The sequence below is a fragment of the Panthera uncia genome, chromosome C2 (genome assembly GCF_023721935.1).
Source record: "Panthera uncia isolate 11264 chromosome C2, Puncia_PCG_1.0, whole genome shotgun sequence".
In the NCBI taxonomy this organism is placed as follows: Eukaryota; Metazoa; Chordata; class Mammalia; order Carnivora; family Felidae; genus Panthera; species Panthera uncia.
In genome coordinates, this window is record NC_064810.1 from 67,274,435 (window position 1) to 67,287,112 (window position 12,678).

Here is a 12,678-nt window from a genome sequence, read left to right on the forward strand (position 1 = left end):
GCACGCACCCCAGAGATCTGGAACTGTTTCCAACAGAGGGTATAGTGTGGCAAGGAGTGTTCTCCCTATTATTTTCCAAGATTGTACCACTCTTTATCTCCTTAGTCTGGTGGGGATGGTGGGTGAGGTTAAGTGAAGAGAGAGCAGTTTAAGTGTGCTGTGTGTTAGAGAGGGAGAGAGTGAGCTGGAAAGGGGCTCAGACTCCTGTACACAACTTCTGATGAACAGCACATCTGGGCTCATTGATCCAGGGCCCTGACAACAGGATACTGCAGAGGGTAATAAATCCCTTCTTGCCATGGGATTTTGGAAGTTTGGGGCTTTTCCTGGCTGCTCTGAAGGGAAGGAGGTGCTCTTTTTCTGCTTGGGTCCAGGGAGCTTGTGGGGTTGAGAATAATAGACCACCTCTGGGCAGGAGCTGGGAGACCTGAGCTCTAGTCCTTGCTCTGCTGCTTACCTATCGTGTGACTTGGTAAGCAATTTAACCTCTCTGAGCCTCAGTTTCCTCATCTGTGAGATGAGGCCAGCACCCACTTGTTAGGTTTTGTGAGGAGCAAACGGGCACAGAATCTGGAAGGAGCATTCTACATGTACCACGTGGCCTCTTGGTCTGGGTTGCCATGCAGATGGGTGATTATTGCAGGTTTCAGGTTATATCCTGAATGTTGTGTACGTGCATGCTCCTTCCTGCCTGGACATGCTGTTTTGCCTGATTGTAGCCAGGGCCCTGGAGAGGAAGAGGTGGTTCCCATTTCACTGTTGTTCTTGCTCTGTGATTTGTCTCACTAATAGTACTAATAAGATAATTATGATTATTATGTACTTCTGTGTGCCAAGCATTATGTTAGGTTCTCTATGTGCTTTTTCCCCCTTCATTTAATCCTCAGCCATGCCCCCAAAGGAGGTATCAGTATTATCCTTTCCACTTTACAGGTGGGGAAATGATGCTCTGAGAGGTCATGTTGCTCTAAATGACGGTGCCCGGGTTTGACCCCAGGTCTGTTTGGCTCCCGAAGCAGTGCTCTCTCTGTGCTGTCTGAGGGGTGGGGATCCCTCAAAGGGAGAAGATGAGAGTGGGCCTGTAGGCTGGCCCTGATATGGGCAGGAGAGCACTCAGGGCGTCTGGAAGATGAGAAGGCTCGTGCCTCCAGCTGTGGTGGAGGTGGAGTGAGGGCTTCTGCGCCCAGCAGCCGGGGTGCTGCTGGGCCCTGAAAGGGACCCGTGCTCTGAGTGGGGGTGGAGGCTGCTGTTATTGTGATGGAGGGGCATGGTGTTCTAAGAGCGGGTATATACTTTGACAGGGGACGCTGGCGTTTGGGGCTCCAGGATTCCCCAGCAGCAGGAACAGAGGCAGCTGGCCTTCCCAGCAGTGTTCTGCCCTGCACTGGGGGAACGTTTTATGGGTCTGAGCCCAGGCCCTAGTGTAAATACTGTTAAAGCTGAGGGTTGGTGAGCAGAACGATCCGAAGCCAGTGACTTAGAATGTAAAGAGCTGCCATACCCGGGAACAGTTCTATGGCTGGCTGGGAAGGTGGCTGGCTGCTGAAGCACTTCTCAGACGCTGCCCTCTCCCCCCTGAGGGCTTGACAAAGCAGAGAGTTTGTGCATCATTAATGTTGTTATTATTGTTGTTATCAGGGTTTGTGGGTTGTGACTTATGAAGTCTGCAGGAAGGCTCTTGGCAAGGCGATTCAAGGCTCACTGGAGCTGCATCTTCAGGAAAGGAAGGAGCGTGCACACTGCAAAGGTTAAAATAGACGGAAGCGGAGGAGAAAGGAGAATGTTAAGTGGCTGGAGGAGAGACCTCTTGGGGAGGGAGGCAAGGGCAGTCCTCCTGACTGCTCCGTGGTTGTGAGCTGAGGTGATGGTCCGTCTGAGGCCAGGCACCCAGGGGCCTTTCATCTTCCCCCCCCCCCCCCGCAAAAAAAACAAACATGGCATCTTACCTCTTAGTAACCAAGTCTTCTGGTTCTCTCGGATCTGGGTATCCTGACTCTTTTTCCTCTCTTGCCCCCAAATCTCCAAATCCTGCCTCTCTAGGCCAGTTCTTTTCTCCTGTGCCCACACTTGTCCACAGTGGAGACAGCCCATCCTTCTCCTGACCCACTGGACTACCTGCCTGGCTTCCCCTCGTCACCCCGGCTCCCACACTGGGGTGTGCTTTCCCTTCTCAGCAGCCTGACTTCCGGCTGCCTTCCCCCCGCCTTTCTGCTGTTAAGGTTTGCTTGTTATGTCCCTGGGGACTTTGCCACGGTCTTTGCCTGCAGATTGATCACCCCCTTTCCTGTGTGTCTCTTCCCTGGTCTGTGTTGACGCGGCACTTCCACTTTATCCTTCCTGATCTTCCTCCTGGTCCTTCCTCCTCTCCTCAACTGAGGATTTCCCTTGTCCTCTCCCTCTGAACCTGACCCTGGAGCCTTCACCGGCCTCAGGGCTCGCTCTCTAGCCTGAAGAAAGCCTGTGTGTCCACATGTCCATGCCTGAGCATATTATCTATCACCTCCCTCAACAGAAGACCAGAGCCTCTTCTGCCACTGCTCCCGTCTTCCATCTTGGCTGTTGTTCCACACTCCTAGCCCAGATCCTTGGAGTCACTTTAGCCTCTTCTCTGTACCCTCCTTGCTTACATAGGAATAGTCACTGAGTTCTGTTGTTTTCCCCCGAGGCTCTTGTATAGACCCATTTCTCTCCTCTTGGGCAGCCACCTCGTTGGTTCCACCTTCCACCTCCAGCCTCCCTGATGGCTTCCCAGTCTAAGGTCATGGCCAGATGAGGCTCTTGAGCCAGGCTTTCTTGAGGTGGGGCATGGTCCTACCCACTCTCTCCCAGACCCTCACTGTGCTGTGGTTTGTCTGCTTTGGGTGGCCCCTTCCATGTCTCCCAAGAGCTATTATACCTTCACTTTATAACATCTTCCTAGTGTGTGATCTCTGTAGAGGTCAGGAGTGTGGTAACCAGTGTGATTTGTCAGGTTTATGTTGCTGGGCAGATATTTCCTGGGGGCTTTCAAGGGGCCAGGCACTCTGCTGGGCCCAGCCCTCCAGAGCTCTTAGTCTAGGGGCAGAATAGGGATTGGAGGAGGTGGAGAGGAGACACCTCCATAGAGAGTTCTAAAGTAGGCTGGCTATGGGCAGTGCCCAGTTTAAGTCCTAGCATCCTACTGGGTTATAGTGTTCAAGCAAAGTCAGTTTGCTCAGTGTATTTCTTATTGAGCTTAAGTTCCCTGCTGTGTGAGAGTGAACGTTAGGTCAGAGCCTTTGGTAGCTGGCTGGAAAGTGGTTTTACTTTGAGGGTGGCTATTGGTTAGATGATCTGAGGGGTTCACTGGGTTTGTTTAGAAAGGAAGCTGTGGGTATGCCATAAGACTTGACTCTTGAGGCTTCTGCTGTACACACTTTGCTGTCACTGTGGCCCAGCAGCATGCCACTGTGCTGCCTGGGCAAGTGGGCACTGGACCCATCCTCCCTCCTTTCCCCTTTCCTTCTCACCAGTTCCAGAAGTGTAGGTGCCTGCCAGTCTCAGGAGTGCTGGTCTACAGGTCAAAGTGCTGAGGCACTGGGCAAGGATAGTTGTTTTTCCTGACTGATAATATTATCTGGGGATTAAACACAGAGCAGCATCAATGTGTTTTTCCAACAGATTGTTTTCTTTTTTTCCTTTAATCATGTGCATTGAGCTATGGACTTTTTAGTCTGAAGTCCATTAGCTCCCTGGGAGCAGTAGAGTAACATGTAATAACATAATGGAATGACCTTTTTGGCGAGCTCTCAAGATGGGCTGTGCAAGGGCAATGGGTCCTTAGGCATTATACACAGCTCTGGGAGGGCAGAATGAGGGTGAAATAATTCCTCAACTCTTCCTCCTGGATAGTTTTACCCTAGGGGGAAGGAACCTTTGAATGCCAATGGCAGATTATATTTAGAAACACTAGAATATGGCCACATTTCTATCTTCTATTCTGCTGAGATGGAAATTTGTATTATATATTATGGTAACTGATACTGTTGAAGTGCTTTATGATTTATAAAGGATGTTCAGTAAGTTACCCCATTTCATCCTCACAGCAGTCCCACTAGGGAGGTATCATTATCTCCCTGTCAGATGCAAGGCACTAAGCTGTAGAAGTTTGAGTGATGTTGGCTAGGCATCTTAGGTACTAAGTGGTAGAGCTCAGAGGCAGCTGAAGACTTCTGGCTGCAAAGAGGCAGTGGATTGGCAGGGTAGAGAGACTAGGTTCAGGTTCTGGTCCTGTTACTCATTAACTATGTAACTTTGGTCAGATTATTTAACTGATCAATATAATTAAGCATATCAGATAATCTACAATTGTCTCATTCATCCATAACCTTTTGTCTTTGCTCCATTATGGGCTCATTGCTTTATAGACTACAGGATATTTGTCCTGGACTCCTCTTCACTGTCAACATGGTAATTTTCCTTGCCTCTGTCTGTGGGATCCTTTGTTTCCTAGGTTCCATGTTTTTTCTCATTTTTTATTCACTTGTTGTTTTGGTAGAGCATGAGTTCCAGTACCTTCCTGAGAAAGGGTGTATTGGTGGTAAGTTTTTCACATCTCAGCTCTGAAGTGTAAGTCTATACTCACTGTTGACAGTTTGGCTGGGTATAAAATTCCAGTTGGAGATCATGTTGCATGAGAGTCATGAAGGCAAGGCTTCATTATTCTGTGGTGTGCTAATGAGCAGTCTTATGCCAATTCTGACTCCTGATCTTTTGTATATGTTGGGATTTTTTTTTTTCTTTGAAATTTTCAGAATCTCCTCTTTGTCAGCAGTTTTCTGAAAGTTTTCAGTGATGTACTTTGGTGAGAGTTTGTTTTTTTTGTTTCGTTTTGTTTTTTTTTAACTCGTTGTGCAGGGCTCTCTCGACTGGAAACTTATATTCTTCAATTCTGGGATATTTTCTTGAATGATTTTTTTTTTTTTTTATAATTTCTTTTCCTCTGTTTACTTCTTTTCCTGGAGTTACAGTAAAACCTTGGTTTGTGAACATAATTTGTTCCAGAAACATGCTTGTAATCCAGAGCACTTGTATATTAAAGCAAATTTCCCTGTAAGAAATAATGGAGGGGCACCTGGGTGGCTCAGTTGGTTAAGTCTCAGACTTCAGCTCAGGTCATGATCTCACAGTTGGTGGGTTTGAGCCCTGCGGCAGGCTCTGTGCTCACAGCTCAGAGCCTGGAGCCTGCTTCGGATTTTGTGTCTCCCTCTCTCTCTCTGCCCCTCCCCCACTCAAGCTCTGTCTCTCTGTGTCTCTCAAAAATAAATAAACATTAAAATTTAAAAAAAAAGAGGGGCTTCTAGGTGGCTCAGTCAGTTAAACATCTGACTTCAGCTCAGGTCATGATCTTACGGCTTGTGGGTTCAGGCCCTGCGTTGGGCTCTGTGCTGACAGCTCAGAACCTGGAGCCTGCTTCAGGGCAGGGAGGGAGGAGAGCCCTCCCTCTCTCTCTGCCCCTCCCCCTTGTGCTTTGTCTCTCTCTCTCTCTCTCTCTCTCTCTCAAAAATAAAATAAACATTAATTTTTTTTAATGTTTATTTTATTTTTGAGAGAGACAGAGACAGAATGCGAGTGGGTTAGGGGCAGAGAGAGAGAGAGACACAGAATCTGAAGCAGGCTCCAGGCTCTGAGCTGTCAGCACAGAGCCCGATGCGGGGCTCAAACTCGCTAGCCGTGAGATCATGACCTGAGCTGAAGTCGGATGCTCAACCGACTGAGCCACCCAGGCTCACACCCCCCCAAAAAATTTTTTTAATTAAAAAAAGAAATAACGGAAACTCACATGATTCATTCCGCAACCCAAAAATATTCATATAAAAATTATTATGATACTGTAATATAATACCAAATAATAAAGAAAATACAAAATATAAAGAAAAATAAACAACCTGCAGTTAAACTTTTAAAGCCTTCGTTACTGGTGTGAGGGAGATGAAAGAAGAGGGTTATTGTGTAGGATGACTTTCACTATCACTAATGGAATCACTGCTATCTGTTGGCTCCATGGAATCTTTTTTTGCATGGGGGCCATTGTATACACTCACATAGATGTTGGCTATAGTACAGTTTTAATAAACTCTTGTCATATACTATATTTAATGTAACTGGCAGTAGGGCAACAGAGGAAAGGGATCTATATCTGTAGGCAGCCTGACCCAGAATGAAGCAAAGTATTCATTAGCTTACTCTTGTATGGAAAAGCAAAAGACTGTCCATAGGTGCTTTGAAGTGACAAAAAATACACTAGTTCCAGTTGTGGGTACCTTCCAGTGTTCTGAAAAATCACTGATTTCTGTCAAATGCCACAGCCTGAGGCCGAGCATCTGAGCGTGGGAGCTGGTCACCCATAATCCTAAAGCGAGAGAGAGAGAGAGAGAGAGAGAGAGAGAGAGAGAGAGAGAGAAACCATTAGCTCAGTTGTGATCATGTGATGTTTGGCATCATGTACTACTCATATTGCAAGACATTGCTCATTTATCAAGTTAAAATTTATTAGAAATATTTGCTAGCCTTGCGGAGCACTTGCAGAACAAGTACTCACAATCCAAGGTTTTACTGTAGTTTAATTTGGTATTTGCACTTAATGGATCCATCTTATTTTTCTTATCTTTCTTCTATTTTTTATCTTTTATTTTTGTGTTTTATTTTCTAGGAGTTTTTTTTTAATTCTACTTTCAACTCTTTTGAAATTTTTTATTTCTGTGAGAGTTTTTTTGTAAGAGTTTTTCCTGATTCTCTTTGACTATTCCTTTCTCATAGCATTCAATTCTTGTTTTATGGATGCAGTATTTTGTTTCTCTGAGAATAATAATTATAGTTTTGCTGTTTTCTTCTGTTGTTTTTCTTTTCTTCTAAGTATCATCTTTCTTTTAGTTTGTTTTCATCTCTGTCTTTTGTGTTAAGGGCTTTCCTCAAATATCTGGTGAACTTGAGTTATCTGTATTGAATAGCAAGGCACTGGCATGGGCGTTGGAGACTCTGTGAGTGTGAGGAGGAGGTGAAGGGCATTTGTTTACTGAGAGGGCCTCACAGTGGGTATTTCAGTGGGAAGTTAGTTGTTTCATTGGAGGATCTCCAAATCACCATCTTTAGGTTATTTTTCTTGTGCTTCTCAGTTTCCTTAGAGAAACATTCTCTAATGTCCTGCCTAGGGGAATAAGACTGACAACATTCTGAAAAAGGGAAGGGAGATGTGGGGGGAGTTGGGGCTTGAGGATCAGTGATCTCAAGGTTCCGTGTATAGACTTTCCCTTAAATCCCCTCGATTTCTCTCAGGGCCATACTTCTACTCCCTGCCTGGTATCTCCCAGGAGAGCTTTTCTTAGTCTCTCCATATAGTAGCCCCGTGTTTTCTGACAGCTAGGCAAGGAGCCAGCTATGTAGGCTGGGTGAGGGGATCTGCTGTATGACTGTTCCTTATTTGGACTTTTAACACACCTCCTCCCCCAGCCTCTGCTTCTGGCCACCCCTCCTTGTGCCTGCAGAGGTGCCTGGTGCCTCCAGTGCTCAGAGTTCTCAGGGTTCTCTGGGAAGAATTGGCTCGTTTCTTGTTGGCTGGCCTCCTGAGATCATTGGCTGAGTGGGAAAAGCTGAAAACCTTCCATTCCCATCCTGAATATGAGAAGTGATGTTACTTCTCTCTGGATTTGTGCATCCGTGCTTCTAGGTGGGTGGCATTTTCACGTTGCTCTGGTGTGTGGTGTTGGAGTGCCGTGCGGAGTACAGATGTCCACCTCCCAGACAGGTCTTGATTGAGTGGGTGGCAAGTATGTCCATGTAGCATTCTTGTGTAGTATGCAGCCCCTACAGCTTGACAAACGTGCCTGAAGATGAGGGGGGAGTTGGAGACTGGGAATGGTCTGGGAAGTGTCTTGGGGGAGAAGTGTTGGTAATTGGGAAAAGGGATGATGTGGAAAGGTTGATGTAGTGTCCTGAGAAGGGTCGGTGTGCCCTTATCCTTCTGAAGTAAAATGTGTTCTAGGCAGCACTTCTGCGGGCACCCATTCTTCCTTGGGCTCAGCGGGAAGCTGGGGCTCATGGTCCTTGGCTCCTTGATCCCCAGGTCGTCCTGCCAACGTGGCTGTCCTGCACAAAGGTCTCCTCACTCATCGAGAGAATTTCTGACCCCAAGGACTTGAAAAAACTTCTCAGGACCCGGAATAATGTGCTGGTGCTTTACTCCAAATCTGGTGAGTGCCCAACCTGGCCTTGGGGGTCATCCATCAGCGATGGGATGGTTTGGGTTCGGGGCACCAGTGGGAGGCAGAGACCTCAGGACCAGGAGCCACTCAGGGAGGGTCCGAGGGTCATCGGGCTTGTCCACTTTCCCCAGGAGATGAGGCAGAAGCACAGAGGGGTGTTAGTTCTGTTTCTTTTGCATCCTGAGAGGTTGTTTCAGTTCCCTATAATCAGTCTTTCTTGGGAAGAGCCTCTGGAGTCCTCACTACCTCAGGAGGGAGAGGATGTGTGTGAAGGGAGACGGAGGATGGTGGTCAGTGGGGTGGATGTTCTGGCTTCCTGGACAGGCACGGACTGGCCATCACAGGACATGCTTTGCCAGAGCTGTTGATTAGCTGGCTGGGTCGGCCTGTCACCAGCTGAATTGGTCCCAGGCTTGGGAGCACGCACCCAGGTTCGCAGCCCTGGCCCTGCCTGGCCCCCATCTGTCCTGCTTTGGGGTCAGAACATGAGACTGAGTTTGCAGTGGGCTCCAACAGAGCAGTTTCAGTGGAGGGTGGGACTGTGGCTTGCTTGCCTCTTCTGACCTTGAGGCTGGCAAGGGCATAGTGGATGGAGAGAGGTTTGCTCAGCTCTTGGCTGCGACTTTGAACATCTGACTGTTGATGTTGTTCCAGCAGAGTTAAGTGTTTTCACTGCTCCTAAGGATGCCAAGTTTTCTGTGCCCTGGAGAAGCAACAGCCAGTGGCTGGGCCAGTTCCTGGGCACAGTTCTCCCTGGCAGCTCATCCTTGACACTCATTGGCACTAGGGGCTGATGGATGTTTTGGACGTGTGTCTCTCCTGAACCCTGCGTCCTCTAAGCACCCTGGCACATGCTACTTCTTGCCCTTTTGAGGGCCTGGCACACACTTCCTGAGGTTGTTGTTGGGAGCCCAGAATGTGTCTAGTATCTCTGTTGTCAGGAGTAGGGGGGAAATTGAGGCAAGGGAGGAGCAGAATTGCTCCTGAGGCCTGGGGCATAGGGCCCTGAGTAAGCATGGCTCATCCCCTTGGATGCTCTTGGAGCTGGGCAGTTGCCAGTGCAGGACCATGCTCAGTTCCTTCTCTGGGTAGGTCCCGTCACATAAGCTCATCATCTGACAAGGACTGCAAGGACCTTCTGCGACATGCTTCTGTTTGCTCCTTTGCCTCCTTGAGGGAGACGGTGCAGGTTGTCAGATAATGTCCAGTGTACAAGTGAGGAAGTTGAAGCAGAGGGAGAATAGCCAACTCATCTGAGGTCTAGCAGCCGGTAGATGGTGGAGCTGTTCTCTGTGCTTCCTCTGCTGGAGGGTCGGAAGAAATAATATTAATCCTGCTGGGACGGAAGGGCTCTGAGATCACTAAATGGTTATGGTAAGTTAGAGAGTGGGAATGTGGGGTCTCTTGATAGGGGCTTGTGGGGCAGGAGGCAGGGCGTGGACCTCACTTCTTTTCTCTTCTGCCCTCAGCCAACCCTTGTTGGCACTGGGGCTTCCGGTGCTTCCTGCTTACTAGGCCCCTCTCTGCCTCCTACTGCTGGGGTAGCAGGACCCAGGTGACTACCTTCCTGCCTCCTTGCCCAGGCCTGCTGCGACACATGTGACCCTCAGTGGGTTTTTGGAGCAGTGCAATAACTGGATTTTCTCCACTTCCACTCTCTCAAGCAGTGTATCCCTTTCCCCTGCCTCACCAAGCCCAGGCTGAGCCCAGAGGAGTGGTGGGGCCATGGCCTTTCCTGCCTCTGCCACGCTCCCTCCTCCACCTGTCCTTGTGGGGGTTCTTGGGAGTGCCTCCCTCGGGTGGCTCCCTGTGCGTCTCTAGAAAGATGCTTTTTGTTCACTTGTGTGAAAGGCTCAGCATGCTTTGTATTCACAAACAGCTACCATTATCCACACTAGAAAAGGGGATCTGTGGAGGTGAATAATTCAGACATCAGTTTTGCTCGGCTTTGGAATGTATCTTAGGGTTTTTGGTGAGGGAGGCAGCAGACCTGCTCTTGCTACCAGTGTCTGTGTGGCGGGCCCTTCAAGTGAGCTCACAGATGTGATGGGGGAAGGGGACACACTGGCCATAGCCACTCTGCGGCAGACCCTTGCAAGTTGTCAATGTTGAAATCCTGGCCACAGAGGCTTCATCCCCAAGTACCTGCCCTCCTACAGTAGTTCCCAGTGCTTCGCCCAGGTACCTGGACAAATGAAAAACTTCCTCTCTTGTGTTCACCCTACCTTGCCTCAAGGTATAGTCCATGTTTTTATAGCTAACCCCTGAGGTACTGCCAGGGCTAGCCCTTCTGTCGCTTCTGGGGAAATGGGCTGTGAAATGTGACTTGGGTACACTTGACATTGGTCCATCTGGGACCAGTGTCCCATATAAACCTCATTTAGCCACCAGGTTGCTGAGCCCCTGCCAAGATGAAGATGTGATGCACAAGTAAAGGAAGTATCTGGTCCCTGTTCTTGTCAGCTCACGGTTTGAGCTTCAGGGCAGATGAGTGTGGAATCGGCAACCTTGTTCCTTATATTAGTTATAGAACTGTAATTGTTTGGTTATAGAATTTTCACAGTTTGTCCCAGAAAAGTAATGAGTCAGAGTGGAGGATCTGGCTGTGAGATCCTTGGGAGAGTGAGGCATGAGATATGGCGTAACAGAGGTGTGAGTTGGGGTCTCGGTGTCTGTGGGGAGGAGTCCAGAGCCTGGCAGGAGCAGGGGTTTCTGAGAAGAGTTCTCCCCGAACTACTGATCACAGGGTCAGTGTTTTAGTGGCGCTCAGGATCTCACCTCAAGGATGACTCCCCATTCTTCCTTGCCCCTAAAGGAAGATGGCAGGGGTGACCCTCATGCACTTGGGCACAGATGTTTAATTTTTAATTTTTTTACAGAGGCTGCAGCGGAAAGTCATCTCAGGTTATTGTCCACTGTGGCCCAGGCAGTGAAAGGACAAGGCACCATCTGCTGGGTAGACTGTGGGTATGTCCTGGGGACATGGGGCGTGGTGGCTGGAGGGCTGGGCGTCCTTGGGGGATCTGGAGGGTGGGGTAGGGAGTTGTCCCTGATTAACTCTTTGGGAGAGAGGCTGTGATAGGAGAAATTGCTGCAGAAAAGCTTCCCTAACCCTACTTGAGGGTCACCTGTGGACTGGAGAAGGGGCAGTTCTGGCTCTCCCACTTGTTCTTTCCAGCCCCAGCACTCTTCCTCCCTTTTTACTCTGTTGTCCTGTGTGACTTGACTTTTTTCTTCCCAGCAGGTGAGAGAGGGGGCCTTGATGGCCAGAGAGACAAGGTTCTTTTCAGAGGCACCCAGTAAGCTTGCTCGTGAGGGGGGTCTGCAGCAAGAATCATGGGCTTCATCTCCAGCCCAGGGCATTAATAGAGGTCTCCACTGCCCTCGGTGCAAAGGTGGTGGAATCAGCCACCTTGCCTTCCGAGGTGGCTCCATTAGATGTGTCAGTCCTGGACAGGTGGCTTTGTCCTTCTAGCGCTCTCTTCTGACCTTTGTCTCCCTGCCTGCCACTGCCTGTCCTAGTGCTGGTGCTCCCAGCTCCTTCTCCTTCTCTTTCTCCTCCTTCCTGACCTCCCTCCTCCCAGAGACTTTCTTGTCTGTGTTAAGGCGGCAGGATCAAACACCAGCCCACAGGAGGGAGTCTGTAGGAAGGGGGGCTACCTCTTAGTATGGGGAACGGGGCTCTTGATGGAATTCCTCTGATTCTTCCTAGTGTGGGAGTTTGAGTCCAGGGTGTACTCAGCTTCCCTTTCTTTTCAATCATTAGGAATAATTTCCACATCTCTCTGTGGTCAGTGCATTGTGCATGCAATGCACACACACCCACACCCCCTCTTGTTATATAATTAGCTCCCAATTTGGCCTAGATTGGCATAAATGCATAAAAGGCACTTAGATAGTGAAGGAACTTAGGAGGAGAGGTAACTAAGAGCAGGTTTGTCCTTTGCATGTTTGAACACCTATTGTATGCAAAGGTCTATGTTGCACTTGACCGGGATACCAGCGTTATACGCCCTTGTGACTTCGGACAGGAAGAGTTTCCGGAGTCACTGTGTCCAGCCACTTCTCACCTGGACTTAGGGTTTATCGGGAGTATGAGCCTGGGAAGAGGAGGGGAAAGGAGAATATTGCACTCTTGCAAGTACGGGAAAGAGGTGGGTCTCTGCTGGGAAAAGGGCTTTTTAACCTTCACTTTTATTGTGGCTGTTCTTGCCTGAGCTACAGCCTGGCTACCACATTTAACCCTGTGGGTGAAATGAGCTTTAGGGCTGTACTGCAGTATAGCCTTCTTCCTCTTCAATCTGAGTTCTAAATTTCTGGTTTTTTGGGGGCGCTTGGGTGGCTCAGTCCGTTGAGCATCTGACGTCAGCTCAGGTCATGATCTCGCAGTTTGTGAGTTCAAGCCCCGTGCTGGGCTCTGTGCTGACAGCTCAGAGCCTGGAGCCTGCTTTGGATTTTG

General features: G+C 48.9%; 1 protein-coding gene across 3 annotated transcripts in view; it reads left to right on the forward strand.

Annotated features, from left to right (window-relative positions):
* Positions 1-12,678, forward strand: part of PDIA5 (protein disulfide isomerase family A member 5) — a 93,426-nt gene that overhangs the window by 13,737 nt on the left and 67,011 nt on the right. For 2 of the 3 annotated variants that reach the window (XM_049628294.1, XM_049628295.1), the window contains exons 2-3: positions 8,081-8,207; positions 11,099-11,186. The exons of the other annotated variant lie outside the window; for it this stretch is intronic. In XM_049628294.1, coding sequence (XP_049484251.1) covers positions 8,081-8,207; positions 11,099-11,186 — 215 coding nt within the window. The remainder of the gene's footprint in view (positions 1-8,080; positions 8,208-11,098; positions 11,187-12,678) is intronic. 3 annotated transcript variants of the gene reach the window in all.